This window comes from Phyllostomus hastatus, unplaced genomic scaffold (assembly GCF_019186645.2).
Source record: "Phyllostomus hastatus isolate PE091 unplaced genomic scaffold, TTU_PhHast_1.1 phas_contig_40, whole genome shotgun sequence".
In the NCBI taxonomy this organism is placed as follows: Eukaryota; Metazoa; Chordata; class Mammalia; order Chiroptera; family Phyllostomidae; genus Phyllostomus; species Phyllostomus hastatus.
In genome coordinates, this window is record NW_025333872.1 from 52,026,940 (window position 1) to 52,048,403 (window position 21,464).

The 21,464-nt window shown below is 33.0% G+C and overlaps 1 protein-coding gene across 1 annotated transcript in view; it reads left to right on the plus strand.

Annotated features, from left to right (window-relative positions):
• The window catches only part of GRIK2 (glutamate ionotropic receptor kainate type subunit 2), a 585,197-nt gene that overhangs the window by 540,991 nt on the left and 22,742 nt on the right, over positions 1-21,464 (plus strand). Inside the window, exon 15 of the mRNA XM_045844097.1 lies at positions 14,518-14,743. Coding sequence (XP_045700053.1) covers positions 14,518-14,743 — 226 coding nt within the window. The remainder of the gene's footprint in view (positions 1-14,517; positions 14,744-21,464) is intronic.

Below are 21,464 nucleotides of genomic sequence, written 5' to 3' on the forward strand. Positions count from 1 at the left end.
CTTTTCTGGGCACACTACATTGAGGATGGTTCTCATTCACTGTACACAGGTTTGCTTTAGGTGGTTACCTTTTACAGAAAACAAAGGAGAGGATGTCACTAATCACATCACAGAAGAAGGATATTTGCAAATGTAAAGGGAAAGGTGGTTGAACTGGATATACTCTCCTTGGAAGATTTAGCATAGATTTTAGGAAGTTAACAAAATGCAGTAAATGTTTGCTGCCCCAATTCAGGGTGAGGGAGTTTTAACAAAAAGCAAGTCTCAAAGCGGCCTAGGTACAATGCAGGCCTGATTCCCCACAGGAGAACCTATCCATGTGCATGGGTCCTGTGTGCCGGACCTCACTTTTCACTGGCCTTTTCGAGTGGGAGCTGGGCCCATGCCATGCAGAACAGCTCTCATACCAAATTATTATTATTATTATTATTATTATTATTATTATTTGGGATTTAATCTTTATTGCATTTTTTCCCATTACCATGTAGTCCCTTTATATTCCCCTTCCCCTAGCAATCACCACACTGCTGTCCATGTCCATGAGTATTTTTTTCTTTTTTGCTCAGTCCCTCTACCCCCTAACTCCCACCACTAGCTGTCATCCTGCTGCCCATGGAGTCTGTCCCCATTTTCCTTGTTAGTTCAGTTTGTTCATTAGTTTCCATATATGAGTGAAATCACATAGTGTTAGTCTTTCTCTGACTGGCTTATTTCACTTAGCATAATGTTCTCCAGGTCCATCCATGCTGTTGTAAGTGGTATTATTACATATAAATGCTGAGTATAAATTAGTACTTCATTTTTACTTTCTCTGAAAGTGATTAGATGGGTAAAATGATACTCTCAGCAAGGTGAATGATGATGTAAATATACATAAAAACATTATATTTACTTTAGTATTTTTCAGATAATTTTGTTATCTATACCTCAGTTTTCACCAATGTTATTTATTTACTTTCACTTTGGTATTTACTAATTTATATTTTAATAGAATTTTAATACTCATAAATGAAAGTGGAGGTGATGACCTAGAATAATTTTACTGCCTTATCTTTTTAGAGATTTATTGGCATTTTTATTCACATTCCTTGTTAGGTTTAATATTTTTATTTTGCATCATATTTTCAGTTGCTCTTTCTTTTATTTAACTAAATTCATCCATATCTAATTTCATGCATTTTTAGTTACAGCTGAATTCCCATGCTTATATATTGAGAAGGGTGAGTTATGGTTATACTTTTTAAAAATGCCCTTGAAACTTCAACTCAATCTAAATTGAATTTCCAATTTTAAGAAAGTTACTTTTGTGAATCAGATTGTGTTTTAAATACTGAGATATACTTTTCTTCATTTTTTCAACCGCAATATGGCCAAACTGATGCTAATACATTTACAGATAAAAGCTATGGATATAACTATCAGAAAACATTCTTGTTTTACTGATTTGTATTATAGATATTTATTCAGTATACATATGAATATATTTACCCAAATATACATCAAACAATCTACATTGTTTTTTAAGTTTGGTGGTATTGTCTTAATTCTTTAAATTAATTTTATTTTATTTTCCTTTTAAATGAATGTTTTTGCTATAATTTGACAAATCACTTATGTACACTTAACTAGGTAACATTCCAAAATAAGATGCATAAAGCATGATAAAAAGCTAAAGTTACTTTGTTCAGTGAATTAAAAGGAAGATAGATTTTTCAGTTTAGTAATTATTCCTTATTGTGCAATTTTATAAAATTGGCTGATTAAAACACACACCCACCCACCCCTGTGCACACATATTTTCTGTAACTATACTTTAAAAGCTTGATTTATTTGTTTTGAGTTTTTTAAAAATTATACTCTTGTATATTTAGCAATCCACTCTGAAAATGTGAGCATTCCATCTGAAAGAAAAGTTGAAATTTCTATGGATTACATAGAAAGATTTTGTTTTCAAATAAGGTTGAAGGCTTGACCTATTTAAAAAACAACATAGGTTTCTGGTGTAAAAGCTTGATTGACTTGGTTTGCTCTTCTTGAGTATCTGTTTCTGTGGAGAGAAATTTGGCTCAGGCATTCTTATTATGGAGCCTGCTGAACAAAAGTAAAGCTTAAATTTTGCAAGCATATATAAATTGGAATTAGATCTGTAGCCACCCAGATAATGGAACTCTAACTCAGAGATGGGGAGTTACAAAAAAAATTAAAAAAGTAGTCATGTACCAAATTGAATATCTGGATAGAAGAAAACTAATTCCCAATATGACTGAGTACGTAAAAGGTAACTCAAAAATCTATACCAAATTGCAATGATTATTGGAAAATAGGGAGTGATGAATACTCATTAGAGACATTAGCCACATATGTCTTAACTATCTCCACTCTAAGGTACATACAGAAGCTTCTAGTAGAGCTTTGTGTCTAAATAAAGGATATTCACGTGGAGAGTAATTTTAGTGAAATATATAAGTGTTAGAGTACATGTACATTGTTTCTCCTACTGCCTTCAATGTCATAAAACCAAGTCACTGTGTATTCACCTTGCCTTACCTATTTCTGTTAACCACCGTGGCGTGGAAAGAACTTGTGCTGGCAAGTGGTGAATATTTACTTGTATTTCATGTATGTTGGCCTTAGATTGGATCAGTTTTAGCCTCTAGCTGCTTAAAATATTCTTCCTGTACTCCCTAGTAGGTTCAAGCCTCTTCAGGGGATATATCTCACACATACCACATACTCTTACCACCTTATAAGTTTAAATTAGCTTTATTTAGAAACCATTTAATACATACTTGAAATTACCATTTTTAGAAATCGCTTCAAAGGATGGTTCTTAAAAACTATTCAACTCTATCATACTATATATGCACAGCATTTTTTTCTCTTGGTATATTTATTAGATTTTTGTGTGTTCTTTGGGTTTCATTACACATTATTACTCTGTGTAAGTATTTTGGGTATTTCCTCTTAAATTTATTATTGTCCAATTGGTTAGCCAGAATCTATTGTCTTGCATGTATTTTGCTTCATCTTAATAATACTTTAGAAAGTGTATTTTGGCTTATCTGTAAATCACTGTCATAAAGAACACTAAGGATTAATTATAGGAAAGCAATTTCAGCAAAACTGTGTCTACTGTTATAAGTTAAAGCAACTTGCTTAAGCATATAAATTAAAACTTTGCCTTAAATCTTGAGCTAGATATTTAATCACCCTAAAATATTACTTTTCTCATCTTTGTGATGGGTCTCACAAGTCCTCTTACAGGGATATGAGTGTTTAAATGACATTGTGTTCTTAAAGTGCTTAGCATAACATTTTGCACATAATAAGTTCTGAGTCAAAATTAGTTTCAGAAAAGCAGGTAAGAATTATGCTATTTGTAAAATCAGCCATGATATTGACCCAAGTCTTCCTTCCACAAATTGTGATGTTAGTTGTAATTAGCCTATTATTTAAACTTATCTGCATGAAAATGAGATTTAATACATTTATATGATTAAACTGAATATTTCCTTCAGCTATTCTATAATAGCTTTATATAGTTAATACTTCCAGAATTAATAAAAATGTATTATTACATTTTTCCTTGGGATGAATCTTTAGTGATATAGTTTTGATAATAACCTGGTGTTTCATAGCTTATGGCCTTTTTATCATTTCATTAATGTACTTTTTTCATTTGTTGAAGCATTCACTGAGTGCCTTTCTGTCAGTTTCTGTACTAGGTAGAAAAATATACCTAACACTATGACTCAACAAGAGTTATAGAGAAGAGAGAAACTAACCAGATAATCATTAAATAGAATGCATAATTAAAAACTGCCAAGGTTGGCTACATGTACTATGGAAATATAGAATTAGTCAAGGAATGCATAGGGAACATGCCTACTGAATCTGCCCTATCATGAAGAGTTCATCATAAACTCTATTAATGTTCTCTCATTATACATTGGACATAAAATTAGGTTAAATGGCTAACTTGCTATGAAGGGGAGATTAGAAAATGTATGTTCTACTAGAAGTTTGTCAAAAAGGAGGAAATAGGCAGACAACTAGCTTTGTCTGCTAGAGCATTGTAGTCTTGTGTTATTAATGCCTTCTCATCTTAGGGATACCAGGAAGACTTGTAGGTCAGTTAATAAAGTGTGGGTTGAAATAACCCAGTTTGTGATTTAGAAAGACCATTCTGGGGGAAAGAAGATTCACTAGAGGGAAGGTAGTTGAGATCTAATCTACTTAAACATACTTAAATGTTGTCAGTTAAAGGGACTTGCCAGAGAGAAAAGAATGTGGTGGAATCCATACCATGAAATGAAGGATTTGCTGGGAGCAAGTGTACCAGAACAGAAAGAGAAGAGGAGAGATTACAATATAAGGTTTTTGTTCTAACAAGGTTTTAGGTTGGCCTTTAAATGTGTTCCCATACATGGTTTCATTTTTTCCTATGAAGCAAAGGCAAGGCCAACTAAAAACCCATGAGTGACTCCATAGGAGATTTTGAGTTTTAGGAAAGGAGAGAAAGTTGAAATAGACATCGTAGAAAATAAATTGAAAGAAGTATATGCTCCAGACAGTGTTGAGCATGGACTCGAGCTCCACACTTTGTAGTATGACCATTTTTAATAATGTTGTTCTGCCATGATACAGATTCAGAGGAAGTGGATAGTTGGGTTTAGTTAGGGTTGAGGTTAGATTAGGTGGTTCAAAAAGAGAGAAAGAGAGAGAGAGGGAGTTTAGTGAGTTTAGATATTAGCAACAATAATTTTGAAATGATGGATCATGAATGTTCACCTGAACAGTGGAATATAAAGTAGAAAGAGCTAATGAAATATAGGTCATTAATGGTAATGAGGCACCATTGAAGAAAATTTTACCTTTGCAACAGTGTGCATGGACCTAGGGAACATTATACTAAGTGAAATAAGCCAGTCAGGGAAAGACAAATACCATATGATTTCACTCATATGTGGAATCTGATGAACAAACTGAACTAATAAGCAAAAGAGAAACAGACTTCTAGATGGAGAACAGGTGATAGCTATTGGGAGGTGGCATTTAGGGGGTGGAGGGATTGAGCAAAAAGGAAAAAGGACTCATGGACATGGATAACTGTGTGGTGATTACTGGGCAGATGGAGGTATAAAGGGACTAAGTGGTAATGGAAAATATAATAAAGATTATATATTTTTTAAAAAAGAAAAATGGCTAGTAAAGAAATTGAATAGTAGAAATAAGAAACTAGAAATAAATTAGATTATAATTACAAAGTAGGATATTTTAGTATTGATTTCAAAAGTAAAGCCAATTCAGTCATTGATAAATACATTATCTGACTATGGACTTGACTGGTGAAGGTAAGGAAGTCATTGGAAATGATTGGGGAGTAGCTTAGAACTTTCGGTGAAGGAGAAGCAGTGGTGTGTTGGAGCTGGTTTATACTAACTTGTAGAAATTAAATATCCAAAAATTTTAGAGATTTCTTTATATCATGGCTGGAGAATGACAATGGCAGGAATATTTAAACCTTAAAACCAGGAAAACATTATGAATCTGGACCTTTACCCCTTTTCTAGAGATATAATTTTTAAAACATTTACTAGTTAATCACTGAAAAGAAACAAGCATCTGGGTACTAGAATATTCTGGGAATGATGGTCATATTCAGAAAATTGATAACATATTCTAGATAGAGGATTCAGGTAGTAAGAGTTTGTGGCATGAGTCTTAAAAGATCAGTGTTTTGTATCTTGGTTTATTTTTAGGAGTGTAATAGTGATGATCTAGAAGCAAGGGAGAAACAATAACAGGCTAATCCTATTTCCCATTCCTGAGATATGGAGAATGTGAACTACATTCTAGTATTTTTTATGATAAAATTGCAGCTACAATTTAACATTGGAATTGAACTTAAAATTATGTATATAGTACAGTGATGTGTTTTTCTTTATGCTTTACTTTAAAACTAGGCCGTGGTATTTCTTTCCTTATTAAATTAAGCCACAGACAGAATATGGAACAAGTAAATGTGCCTACTTACTCTTTTAAACATGTATAGTTATATAGATTATATCTGATGAAAGATATCTTAGCATTTCTATGGTTTTACCTTTTTATTCTGCAGTTGAGCAAGTTGAGTTCTGGCAGGATGGAATTACTCATCAAATGTTACTTAGCGTGGTAACTCCAGGAATGAGGCTAATATATCCTTCTTATATTCCAGCACAATAAATTGAATGCATTTCTTAATTTACTTACTCATTTTATTTTTTATTTTTTTGCTTAATAAATATCTGCTCATACCTACTCTGTTCCAGGCACTGCTCTAGGTATAGGGGCTATATATAAAGAAAGATGAACAAGACAAGACAAAATCTTTTGACTCTATGGAGTCTATTTATAGTGGATGGAGATAGAAACTGAATAGATACAAAAGCAAAAATGGGTAATATACAATATCCTACATAGTTATTCAGTAGTATGAGTAAAAATAAAGCAGAAGGCATATCCATGGTAAGTGAGGGGTTGGAATTATACATAGGGTACATAGTGGACATTCTCTTGAAAATGAGATTCAGAGAAGGTAACAGAGCAAGGCACAGATACATATGAGAGAAGTGCATTCCAGCTGGAAAAAATGGCCAATTCAAGCCCCCAGGCTGAAGTATGGCTCTTCTAATGAAAATGTACATGAGGTGGATGATTCATATATTGAATGATATGATTACTTTATACACATTAAGATTGTTGTAATCAAACAGGCTTGTCCAGCCAGCAGACAGGGGTGTGTTTAGAGCTGTTCATCTCTTCTCCCTCAGATCCCCAAGACCCAATCAAGGTTATTTCTTTACTATATGAAAACAAAATATTGATCATCCCTTTGGTGTATATTTTAATGTAGGTAAGTTTACAGAAAATGGTGGAAAAATTTCACTTTGTGTACAGTTTAAGGTACAGAAGGTTACAGATATGGTGTGTGTGTGTTTGTGTGTGATGAAGTTTGCATTATCTCCCAATAAAGTTTAGATACTTGAGAACAGGTTTTGGCAAAGTGAGAACAATAATTCTTTTAAGAGTTTCAATGTTGATAGTTTTGGTCACACCTACTCATAATGCAGAATTTTAATGACAGATGGAGTAAGAGACCTATAACACTGTGACTGGTTTGAATCTTGAAGAAATGAGAATTAATTCCTGACTTTCTGCCATACCACCACTCATTAATTTAGGTTACGCCTCAGCTGCCATTTGCCATGACACTTATCATGCCATTTTAAAATTCCTCATTTACTTGTCATGCATTAGGTGAGTTAAGCTTTGTTAGGACAAGAGCATTATCTGTTCTTAGTTAATCTCTGCCTGCCCAGTACCAGACATGGTTATTACAACAAGCTGGTGCTCTATAAATATTGGAATGAAATAACAAGTCAGCGAATGAGTAAGCAAGTGAGTCAGTGAATCATTCAATACAATGAGCTGAGATTTAAAATAAGACCTCTGTGCCCCTGAGGCTCCCTATGTGGAAAGGTCTCTTGTTATGTCATGTTGGTTAATGATGCTCCCTCAGCAATGGTTCAGGGTCATTTTGCTAGTCTTGCTCACTAGGACAATTAGGTCAAGTTATAGGGGAACAAAGAGGGAGCAAGTTTCCATAGTTCTAAAAGTTGTAAGGTGTACAAATAAAGAGACAGAGATACAGGAATGTAGTGACACATGCCCCAGTGTTAGCATAGAGTTTCTGTGTTTCTCCATTGATTGATTACATAAACTTGCAATACAAATAAAATCCTCATATGTTTTGAGAGCTTCATAGCTTGCTAAAGTCAATTTGTATGGATTTTCTCATTTATTCCTCATTATACTTTGGTGAAACTAGTAGGAAAGAATTTTATTAGATAGGCCTAAGAAATAGTGGCTTATTCAAGTTTCTCCATTGACCCAGTGAAGTTAAGATTTCTATTGCAATTTAAATTTGTCAAAATGACAGTAAAATATATTGTGGGATACTATTATTTGAAACAAAAGAAAACATCTGACCAGAAGAGCTGTAAATATTTCATTTAAAGAATAAAGTGCAGTGATTGGAAGACTCACTGTCAGTGATTTTGTAGAGTGCAGAATGAACTGTCTAATACTGTTTCAACTACCTAAAAAGGACAGCTGCCTTTAACTGCATCAAACTGTTTTAAACTTGCTGCCCATCATAGTATGCATAGTCATTACACTCTTATTCCTGTCTTAATTCTCAGTAACACCAAGAAGAGCAGTTCTCTCGGTTTCATTGTCTTTCACTTCAGATATCCTGTTTTAAGAGATTGCAGATGCTCTGAGATAAAACTGCCAGAGTTATTCCAAGGACTGACAGGTTTGCTAACAACCAAATGTTTCCAGATCACTGCACTAGCCCCAGCTCCACCTTTGATATGAACCACATATGGCTGCCGTCCTGTTTTCCTGAATTAACTCTAATTTCCTAATGACCAAGGTCAGATGAGTCCAGATAGGGCTCAGCTGTTCTTACCTAGCACATATGTTCCAGTATTGTTGGTAATTTATTTACCAACAGTAAAAAAATTAAAATGCAAATCTCAGCCAAATTCTACTTTTCCAAGAGACACCTTGGTATGGGCTTTTTTCAATCCACACATTGCAAACTATTACATGTGACTTTTTTATAACAGAATAAGAAAGATTATCATACTATTTATAACAAAATATTAAAATTAATGTTAGAAACAAAATTGGTCATGTGGAATTTATTGAAAAGGAATAATTTGAGTTAGTGCCAAATCTGACCAAATTACTTTGGTAATTATGAAAAATAGTAAAAAAATACTGCTTCACGTTTTAGCTATTTAATCATATTTATTCTTACATAAAACTTCAACTAATTATACCAGACATTATGTTTTAGGAGTCAAAACATTTTTATGAATTATTTTTAGATTAAAAGAAATGTGTTTTTAATGTTTTTTAGGTTACCCTAAGATGCACCTGAGTAACTTTCTTAAAGAATCTGAGCTGCAGTCATCACTTCTAATATTATTTATAATAAAACATTTAACAAAACAGTACTGAATTTTCATTACTGATTCTTTGTGCTTATGATATTTCAAGCAAGATATATATATGAGAGATATATATATATATATTCTATCATTCATGGAAATAGTTACCTTTCTTTTTTGAAAATTAAAAATATTAATATTAAATTCTTACTTCCAGAGGTCACACAAATATGTTATGTTCTTATAATTTTTAGGATCTCTGACAGATTTATAAAAACAGCTGAAATGAGCACAAGATGGTTCCTAAATATTGATTTTCTATTGTTGACACTATGACAGATGTACCATCCCCCCTTTGCCAGCCTCTACTTGCCTAAATATTAATTTGTATTTGACAGCAAGCAAAATGAACAGAGATGAAGAATTTATTTGTGTACTAGCAGTTTAAGTCAAAAGTATTTTTAAAAAAGAAGATGGCTTTGTATTTATAAAATATGTTGTTCCAGATAGGAGAAAAGTGGATCTATGCAAGCAGAATAACAGTAACCCTTACTTGATTAGCTCTCATAACTTTTCAGATGGGATAGAAACAAAATTTTGAAACATTATCCTTATAGTAATATCTTACAAGTTCTAAAAAACCTAAAAAGTCTGGGAATAAATATTGCCAAAACCATTACTTATTTGAGATCCGTAAAGAGCCAAATAATTTCAGGTTGTAAAAAAATTAATTTAGAGTTCAGTCAGAAACTAAAGCTAGTATATCCTTAAGTTTTAAATCATTAATTATAGGTTTAAAATATTTAGGTATTTACACAAAATTGTTCTTTATAAAACACAAAAATCATTTGTCATCTCTGAATAAAAAAGAACATTGTATTTTGTGTTCTTTGTAAGTTTATTCTTGAGAAGAATCTTCTTTTTACATTCTTTTGTTGATGTTCCATAGTCCAGGAAAACCACTATTATAAAAAGACATTGCCTTAAGAACTGCTTTTATTTATTTTGTGCTGATGTAGCAAAAATCAAATCAGCTTACAAGACTCAGCATTTTGATAAACACTGCTAAACATTGACATTCTAAATCCATTCGATGTTACACAGAAAGAAAATTGCCTTTAATGTGAGACACAGAAAAAAGAAGGAAAGAAAAAAGAGGAAGAAAATGATTCTAGTATTGAGTGTGACAGGATTAAGTTGCATGACAATAAGATGATTTTATTCAGAAAAGTTTAAATATGCTTTTCCTCTTAAGTGTTTTGATTTTCATATGCATTTCAAGCAATACCTCTAAGATGCCATTTAATTTGTTTGCTTTACATTATTTGACTTATTATGTACAGTATAACTGTAAGAATAATACTTACAAATGCTTTATATTTTTGCCAAATAAGTTATCTTGTTATATAAGTACAATTCTTTTATAAAATCATGATGTCATAAATCCTATCACCATTTTTCTCTTTACAAATTGACCTTCACTGGTAATTTTTTTCTTATCAAGTAGCCTTAGTTTTCTTATCTTTGAAATTAAGAAGTAAAACAAGATGTTCTTTCTAGTGTTCCCCCACTAATTTAATATTCCTTTTACTTGGCTACACTCTATTCGAACACCTTCTCTGTTAGGCTGTAATTTATCTGATTATCTCATTATCTCAATTATCTCCTTACAGAGAATTATATCATTTCACACTTAGCTTATTACCTGACTTTGATTTTTCACATATCTTTTAAATAGTGCATTTCTTCTGGAAAGTCTTTTTTTTTTTTTTAAGTCAGTTTGGCAGCAGCAATGCATAGGGCCAAGCTGTGTTCCGAATTCTGAGTCATTCCTGGTGTTCTACTATATCAGTCCTCAATTCTCTATCACTGTGATCAGAGGACCTTTAAAGACTCCAAGTTTTAGCTCAGCAGCTTAGTCACTGTTGATTTTATCACATTCCTTAACAATGATCAGTAGCTGTTTCGTTGGATGAAACTAACCATAGTGACAGGAGATTGATCATAACATACAACAGGTGGCTCTCTCAGTATGTCCTATCTTCCCCGTACAAACTTTAATTCATATTGTGACTTGATATGTCCTTCCTTCTATGTTTACATATAATTTTCATCCTCAGCATACTCATATATGATTAATCGTGTTTTTATTTACCTTCTACTTGACATTAAATGCATTTAGATTCTAAATCTTTAACTTGTACAGTTCCATCAGTTTTAATCTGAGAGATCCTATAGTCTATTTTACTTTAAAAACACTCAATAATTTCCTATTTTATTAAAAATAAATCTAGTTGAGGATTCTCATTTCTTACACAATAGATTTTAAAATATAATTCTATATGTGTTCAATATAAATAGTTTGAATTCAGAGGTCAACCCAACTGCTGTATTTTAAATCCCTTTTTTTAACGATTATTTTATTAAATGTTAAAGGGACTTATTTAAGATAAATCCTTTTTTTTTATTGTACTTGGAATCACCTTATTGGACACCTTATTGATTGTTCTTTTTTTCTCTGGAATACTAAATCTCTCTTTTAATTTTTTCCTGAAAACTCTTCCCATTGGCATTTAAAAATGGTCAAATTGCTTCCATCCTTGAAAATCCTACTTAAGCCAATCTGCTTCCCTGTGTCTCCTATTCTTCAGTGACCTCACTCTCTGATTATTTTTTGTGGGAGGGGCATATCCTGATTCCATTTTACTTTTCCCTTTCTTAATCTATTTCAGTATTACTGCTAAGTCCTTCACTCCATTAAATTAGCCTTTGCTAAAAGAACCAAGGAATTCTCTATTGCTAAATCCAAAGACATTATTCATTTAGTATATGCATTTTTTTTTTGCAAATCACTACAGATGCTGACCTCCTCACTGAATATTCTCTTGCCTTAATTTCTGAAGCACCACAATTTCCAGATTTTCTACCTTAACCTTCTATATATGGAATAACTTTAAAATCTATATTTTCAGTCTTGAATTTTCCACTGAACTCCAAACTTACATGACAGGTCTATTTAGATGTTCCTTAGGTGTTTCTAACTTACCAGATATAATCTTTCCCTCCAAATATTTAATCTGTCTGTTTTTTCTCTTTCCTTAAATTTGTGACTCTTAAATTTAATCAGAAAGCAGGGAGTTAACATAAATCTCTACTTTACTTCCCATATTCCAATAATGACCAAATAACATTCATTACACACACAGACACCTCGCATTCTTAGATCTCTTTCTATCTCCAATACCACTTTTCTGGTAGATGTACTGTTTCTTACCTAGACTGCTGCTATGCACTTCACATTATCTTCTTGTATCTGCCATTGCCACAGCTTATCCATTTCTTCACATAGCAGCCTTAGTGGTCTCACAGTGCCATGTGATTGCATCCTCAAATCTGCTTCATACCTGCTTCGGCTTCCCACTGCTCCTGTGATGAAGGCAAATACCCATGATGTCCTTGCATATCAATTATTTGCAATATATGGAATCTGGTCAATATCTAGAATTGTTCCAAGCATGTGTCAAACATTATATCAGAGTAATTCAAGAAACATAGTCTAAATAAAAGAGAGGCTTGGCCCTGTCAAAGCAAAAATTGAGTTGGTCAAATTTAAATGGAAGACCTTGATTGCTAATGTTCTTACACCTGAAACAAATCAGAGAATTTAGGCAATCTGTGGCCAATAAGGGTAAAAAAATAACTTTCTGTTCACTTTCCTACTCTCTGCTTGGTTTTGGTCACACATGTTGTGATATTGCATTGTCATTTTCCACAAAAGATATTACATTTAAAGTTTTTAAGTGATGACTATACAATTTTGATCAGATAAACTTTTAGTGCCATCTTTTATTGAATTGTGTTTGTATATTATCAGTGACCAATGTCACTAAACTAAAAACAGTGTGCAATTTTTATTTTTATATAAAATCATTTTAATCTGCAGGTAAAATATAATTTTGATTTTATTGTTATTTAGTCCTCACCTATTCCAAAATATTAGGAAAAATTCTTACCTTTGAAAGGATGTGAACTTGCTCTAACTATCTTTATTATGTTACTGATTTGGATAACCTCACTAAGAAAATCTCACTATTGGTCTTAATTATTCCAAACATAATTTTATTATAAACATACATATACTTTTTATTTTCCTTATTTATTACCAACATTTTAGTATTTTACTTGATAACAATTGACCTGTCGCAATAGCAGCCCAAATTTGTAATCCTGATAATCTTATCAAGGTGTTTTAGCTGCTTTCTTTTCAACTTTGAGCCATTGGCCATTAGTGTGTTTTAGCTTCACTGAAGAGCGCAGATTTGCACATCTTCCTGCTCTGAGCCCTAGGCTTAGCCCTAGTGCTTAGTGCTTAGCCTAGTGCTTTTGTACTTGTTTTTATATAGCACCCACATACCTTTATTTTCCCAGGTAAATTTAGAGTTCCCTTTCCTATTTTTTCTTTGAAACAGTGCAAGGATGTTTATAAATATTGTTATGCACCTGCCTTTTAGTAGAAGATGTGGTACTATCACATTTATGACCTGGCAAATATAGGACTAAAGCATCTTGAAGCTGTGAAAAGACTGCATTTTTATTTGTTTAAAAATAGTTAGTTTGGTTGGCTTTTTATAACACTGTAACCAGTATGATGAATATCCTTCTTGTGCTTATAGCTTCAGCAATATTTTGTATTTATACAAGAAGTAAAGTATAGTAAGGGTTTCACAGATGAGATTTCCATAAGCAGGTACTAACCTTTTTCGTGTTTATGTTGTACCAGTGCCTTCTGAATCAAACCTGTTTCTTTCCCTTCGTAATGAAAGCCTAGTAAAGCCCCACTGAGAATTTTCAGTTGGATGTAGAAAAGGTTCAATTTTATTGGTTCAGAAGTTTTTAGTTAGATAGTAGGCCTGAATGATAAATTTCCTGATGTCCGGAGGCTGACTATGTCTTAGTGAAAATGTAATCATTCTTGTTTGTAACATCTTTATTTGTAATGAATTTCTCTCATCTCTTCAACCTTGGTGTGTCCTTGGGGATTACCATGACATCAGGCTTATAGTCAACTAAACTGTGAATAATAACATCTTGAAGTTTAACAAGGTCTGTAGGTGTCCAGTGTCTGTCCTATCAAATTAATGTTACTGTAACGTTGAGCGATGAAATTATACACATGAAATACTCATGTGAGATATAAGCACAAAACTCTCTACTTATCAATCCTGTTTATTTTCCTTTTAATTACCTCCTATGATTTACTACTCATGCATGTTTGAATATCAAGACACTTTTCATATATTTGTTAGATAAACCTGCACTATAGCTGGAAATATTTACATGTAAGGGATTGCTTTGAGAAACTTTTTAAAACAGATTTTGATTTTCTGTTTAGATGTTATTATTAATAATGTAGTTAAATTAGTATGTGTAAACTAAACACAGTCAATTCTATCTTAATATTGTAGATCACATGAAAATTAAGATTGTCTTATGTATTTTATTTTTTTCCCAGAAATCAAAAATCTCCACGTATGACAAAATGTGGGCCTTTATGAGTAGCAGGAGACAGTCAGTGCTCGTCAAAAGCAATGAAGAAGGAATCCAGCGAGTCCTCACCTCCGATTATGCTTTCTTAATGGAGTCAACAACCATTGAATTTGTTACCCAGAGGAATTGCAACCTGACACAGATCGGTGGCCTTATAGACTCCAAAGGTTATGGCGTTGGCACCCCCATGGGTACGTCTATATCAGTCACTTGTTCTTTGTTCATTAATCTTCCTTGCTGTGAGAAGGGGGTGAGCAGTGCCTCCACGTGCCATCATGAAGTTGCTTTTAACAAATGCATCTTGCTACATTCTGTGGCGGTAGAAAATCAGGGAAGCAATTTAGATATCTGCATCTAAATGTGTAAACAACAAAAGAAAATTTGATTTCTACCAAAATGGTCAGTCGACATGTTTACAGAATCAGTGTTGAAAAATTTCATGAGATCTCCCTAAAGAACCTTCTCAAACTGACATTTAAAAATATTTTATGGATAAAATGAAGCTTTTGCAACTTTTTTTGCAGTTTTGTGATTTATCTGAAGAATCTTCAGCTTAGAAAGTTAATTAAAATAATGAGCCACAAACAGTTTAGTTGAATATTTATTTTGTTTGTTTTATGTAAGAGAAGATACATATAGCAGATTATTTCTGCTATAGTCTGCTATTCTAACATAGCTAGACTATTTGACACAGCAGCTTTTAATTATTTTTAATATAAATGTATAAAAATGATTGTGTTTTCAAAATTATACCCTCAAGAGCACATCATTTTAATGTGCGTTAAACTTATATTCCTAGTACAGCTTGGGTTTGTTGCCCTAGTTTTGGGTTGACGGAGCACTCAAAAAAGCAGCATTCTCATAGTTAGATCAGCTATGGTTCTTTCCCTCAGTAAAAATTACATGATGAACCCAAAAACTTCATGAGTTTTTGTATCATCTAAATTCTGTTTAGAATTTGTGGTGAACAACTTTGCTAATGCTTCAAGCATAGTTGCACACATTTTATGAAAAGTTATATAAGCGAACTTGTATTTTAGAAAGGGGACTGAAAACTATTAGAAAGTATCAGCATGTATGCTGCATACTGATATTCTAGATTTAGCCTTGTCACTTACCAGGATCTTGGATAAGTCACTTGAAATTCATGGCCTCTGGATATTATATTTACTTAGTAAAACGAAGGGGTTATATTCAGAAAATCTAAGGTCTATTAAATGATTAAGTTAAAATAATTTTTCAGGTAGCATAATTGATGAAATCCCTGCATTTAGTTTAAAACTGAGCTAGAATCTATATGGGAAGGATGGCTAGCTGATATCTTACAACAAATTTGAAAAATCAGGCACACTCTTAAACATGTATGAGGGGTGGAAGACGTGCTTTGTTAGGCTTCCAGACTCCCATTAACTTACATTTTCATTTGAAAAAGGCTGGACCTGATAAATGCATTTTTCAGTGTTGTTTGAAAGGAGTGAGATTCCCGTATATTTTTACCATCCTCCACTGGTTTACATTTTCTGGATGAGGGCAGAGCGGTTTGTGTTTTGTGGATGTAAGCCCATACAGCAACAGTGCCTTCACTTTTGGGGCCCAAAGTTGTTATTTGCTGAACAAATGTACTCTGCGGTGGTAAATATGATGGGATAGAAAGATTTATAAACAGAAAGAAATAACTTTTAGAGCTGGGCATCTTACATTATTAAATGTGATGCCCTCATTAAACAAACTTGAGTTATCCTGAGTAGTGAGATTTGAGTAAGAATTGTGGGGGACATATAAGGACTTTGGAGTATAGCACAGATATTTTTCAGTAACGATGGTTACTTAATAACTCTCATAATTTCCAATTTTTCAAATAAATAATTTTTACTTTTATGCAATATAAAACCTTAAACTTTAAGGTTTTTTTAAAAATTTTATCCTTACCCAAGGATATGTTTATTGATTTTATTTGTTAAATTTTTTATTGTTGTTCAATTATAGCTGTCCCCATTTCCCTCCCCATGCACCATTACTCTCTCCCATCCTACGCACCTCCCCCTCCTACATTCAATCCTCCCCCTCCCCCATTTCTTTGTCCATGGGTCCTTTATACATGTTCTTTACAACCTTTCTCCTTCTTTCCCCCTTTATCCGCCCCCCCTTCTGGTCATTGTTAGTTTGTATTTTATTTCCATGTCTGTGGTTCTATTTTGCTTACTTGTTTGTTTTGTTGTTTAAGTTCCACTTATAGGTGAGATCATATGGTATTTGTCTTTTACCTCCTGGCTTATTTCACTTAGCATAATGCTCTCTAGATCCACCCATGCTGCTGTGAAGGGTAGGAATTTTTTTCTTTCTGCTGCATAGTATTCCATTGTGTACATGTGCCACAGTTTTTTGATCCATCCATTTACTGATAGGCACTTCAGTTGTTTCCAGCACTTGGCTATTATAAATTGTGCTGCTATGAACATTGGGGTGCATAGATTCCTTTGAATTGATGTTTGAGGATTCTTAAGGTATGGTCCCAGCAGTGGAACTATGGAGTCAAAAGGCAGTTCCATTTTTAGTTTTCTGAGGAATTTCTATACTGTTTTCCACAGTAGCTGTACCAACTTGAGTTTTTTGTCTGCTTGTTTGTTTTGTAAATACAATGTGTCAATGTACCAGGAATGTCTTAATCATATTGTCTTGGTTTGAGGAAGTGCTCAGTAAAAATAAATCAAAATAGTGTATTATAAAAACCTGAAAAACCCACTGATATGTTTCATATGTGAAAACTATTTTTAAAAAAGAAAAAAACCCTTGGGCTGCTCCTCCGTCGAGCTGTTTGCAAAGTTCCAAAGAGAGCAGAAAACTTTCCTGATGAGCCCCGGGGAGAAGGGATTTGGTTATCATGGTTTCTGCTGTCCTAGAATTATTCTGGGAGTTGTGTGCCAGGGTGGTGACTTCACACACCACAGTGGCACAGGTAGTGAGTCCATCTATGAGGAGAAATTTGATGATGATATTTTCATCCTGAAGCGTACAGGTCCTGGCATCTTGTCCCTGGCAAATGCTGGAACCGATACAAATGGTCCCCCATTTTTCATCTGCACTACCAAAACTGAGTGGCTGGATGGCAAAAATGGGGTCTTCCCCATGTGCCATTGCCAGGTGAAAGATGGCGTGGACATTGTGACAGCCATGGACAGCTATGGGTCTAGGAATGGCAAGACCAGCAAGATCACGGTTCTCACTGTGGACAAGTCCAATAAATTTGACTTGTGTTTTTATCTTAACCTCCAGACCATTCCTTCTCTCGCTTACAAGAGCACCCTTTTACCCCCATCTGCTTGGGATGCTCTATAATCTTTCCTTACCCCTTCCAAGTCTAACTGGACTGCAGAGTTAAGTTTATGATTATGTACTAAAAACTGAACAACACAACAACAACAAAAAGAATGACAATAGTTGAATTAATTGTAAGGAAACTGTTTTAGTTCATTGAAACTATACCTAGAGCAATCTTTGATCTTTCCCTGCCCTTGGCCCTGTTTAGTAAAAGGTATTGATTTATTGAGAAAATATAAAACAATTAAAAATTTAATTGTTATATAAAGTATATTTAATATAACTTTTTAAGTTGAGAAAAATACTGAGGGCAGCATTTAGAATTTCTATTTCCTCTAATAAATTTAGATATAAGAGTACACAACAAACTAAACTGTAAGCTTTAAGATATAGATATTTTTCCTTTTATCTGTTCAGCCTATCTCATGGATCATCCTTGCCCTTCTGAAGAAATATGAGTTATTTCAGAAAACATCTATTGATATTAGCAATGCTACTTTCATGACTTATAGAAATCTAACTGGATTATGTATCTGAGTGGAATTATTACTTTGTAGTATGTAGATTAGTGTGGTATAACAGTGTATTAGTGTTTTCATTAAAATTAATTTTTAAAAAGTAGACAATGGCACAGTGATAGATTACTAACTTTAATAAGGACATTCTTGTAATTCTAATGTAAGGTTATTAGTGTATGCTAATAAAAATTCAAAACATCTGAATAACACTGTTATTTAGGAAATGTGTAGACAAGAAGGAATATTTTAGAACATTCTTCTTTATAATCACTGTCAAATAATACTGAATTTACATTCATTAAAATGTCACATTATTACTAAAATGTCATTTAACACATTTAATATGCATTTTTGTTTTTAGATCAATTATGAATGAGATAAAATTGAACACTATAAGTTAAGTTTAAATGAATGGAGATTCAAATCACTCTCCTGTAAGGACTGCAATATATTTTTTGTTTCTCTTGTTCAGATAACTTGTTTCTCTTTGACCTGATGATACTAAGTTCTTAATTTTAGTGATTTATATTTTATTCTTTCATAACATGGCATAAAATTAAAATTACATTGAACTCAGTGCATAATGAGTCAATTGTAACTCTCATAATACTTCATCAAAGAACTATAACTTAGGAAGGAGAATTTTACACTTCACTCCTTCTGATTCATTCTGTAAAAAAGATTTCAGGCAGTAATTTGTGACTTGCTCTGTCACATCTCTGATAGAAATATGGCTTCATGAGTTATTTCTATTTATTTAGTCACTAATAAACACAATGACATGCAATTCCAGCACTGGAATGAGAATCTGACTTACCAAAACTTTCAACTATAATCATCTGCAGTTCTCAACTAGTTAATTACCACTTCTAAAGCATCATTCATTGATCAAATACATTGAAGATTGTGTATAATATGTTATGTTTCCTTAATTTTAAAATTTTGTTAATCATAATACAAAACTAAACAAAACAAAATAATACACTTAAGTGTGAAAGTATGTTATGGGAGGCTCTTGATCTTTTTCCTGAAAGAGTTAATAACACAAATATATTAAAAAATGAGCAAAATAGACTCAGTGACTAGGAAATAAAGAACAGACCGACAGTGACCAGAGGGGAAGAGGTAGGGGACACCAGGGGAAAGAGGGGGAAAGGGCAAGCAAAGGAGCATGAATGAGGGCTCATGGGCAGGAACAATGCAGGGGACTGACTGTGGGTTGGGAGGGGAGAGGCAGGGTAGGGGAGAGCAGTGGGGAAAAAGACGGGACAACTGTAGCTGAACGACAATCAAAGAGAATGATAAAGGCTCAGTCTCTGGAAATTTAGATCAGTCCCTGAAATTCTCCTGGATTTCCTGTTTATGCCTGCAGGTACCATAATCTATAATGAAAATTTCAGTCATGCTAATATTGTAAATATGACTAAAGAGAGGAACTTGCTCTGCTTATGTTGTTTTTCAGATTTTCAGGTATTGTCAAGAAGGCATATGCAGTTAACTAAGTAAGCACAGGAAGTTAAACTAGAAAATACTATGTCTTTTGGATTAGGAAATCAGAAATATTTAAAAATCATACATATTTTTTGCCTAAATATTCATGATTCTTCTCAGTATGCTAAGCCTCCTCCTGTGTGATTCATCTAGGGGCCAACCGTCACTATTCATCATGCTGAGTGTGGTGGTTACTGACCAGTGTTTTGTAAAATTGCTGAATGACTCAGATATAAGCTATTTAATTACGGAAGCTCTCTTTACACAAAAATACCTTAGTGAAGCAATCAAAATGATGTGCAGGTAAATGCTAAATAAGCATAAGCTGCTTTAATTAAGCTTGGGGTGACATTAAATCTCTTTCATAATTTTCCTGACTGCAGCAATGTTATTATAATGTGATATTTACTGTATGGTAGATATTTGAAGTCGTAGGTGTTCTCACTCATAATAAGTTAACTGAACTTCCTATTTCATTCAAAAGAATTAAGAAAAGAAAGAAAGAAAAACAATGCTAAATGGGGTAAAGCCAAAAAGAAAATCACAGCAATTTTCATTAAGGGATATTTAAAATGTGTGATCAGTTGCAATCTTGCCTCTTCATTCACCACAGGTGATAATCGCCTTATTAGAAGAGGGAGCATTTGTACTTTATATCATTTTCATCTACACTGCCTCCCTTCTGACTGCCCATACCAAAACCCTTCTTGGCCTCTCTCTTTCCAATGCTGAGTGCATATTGCTCTTTGAGGACTAGGCAGACTCAGCAGTCCTGGATCTGGTAGGAAAGCAGCAGTCTAGGAAAAAATCCATTAGGACAGGTGGTGTTATTTTGCTTTGCTTTGTTCAATTTGGTAGAATTATTATAAAGTGACTAAAGGGTCTCATTAAAACTATTTCTATTGTAACAATAAGCTAGTTGCACACTTCATTCATTTGTTAGTTCCCCACAACTTTGATAACGTATGTGAATTATGTCAGCTGAGAAAGGAATTGAGGGAATTGTGCTCATGTTTCTGCACATTGTCAATTACACTACATTTTCTATAATATCATCTATTCCCATTTTACGTGTGGGGTTTAGTCAATAGTAAGTTTCAAACATTCAGTGAATAATCATTTCTATGAACAAAATTCAAATTATATCATAGTTATAGAACTGCTAAAATATGCGATACAAAAAGAGTGTAAATTGGCAATGTAAACCTGAATATAAATTACATATATTTATAAAGTTTTTAATATTAATAATAAATTTAAAGACAGTTTTATCACACAAAAAACTGTTATATACATTTGTGTCTATCATATTTACTATTTAATTATAAATACTAAGATATAGTTTTATTTCATAATTAGAATTTAATGTTACCTTTATAAATGTTGTATAACATATTTTACATTAAGAAATACATAATAGTAGTGGTCAAGAACTTTCATCTCATAATAATACCCTTATACATAATCAACCTAAAGTAAAAGAAAATGTCAATAGTTTATATCGCTTACCCTTTACTGTAGAAGTAAACCACTTTGACATGTAAACAATGTCAAATTTTTTTGCATCCATTTCTAATGTTAAATG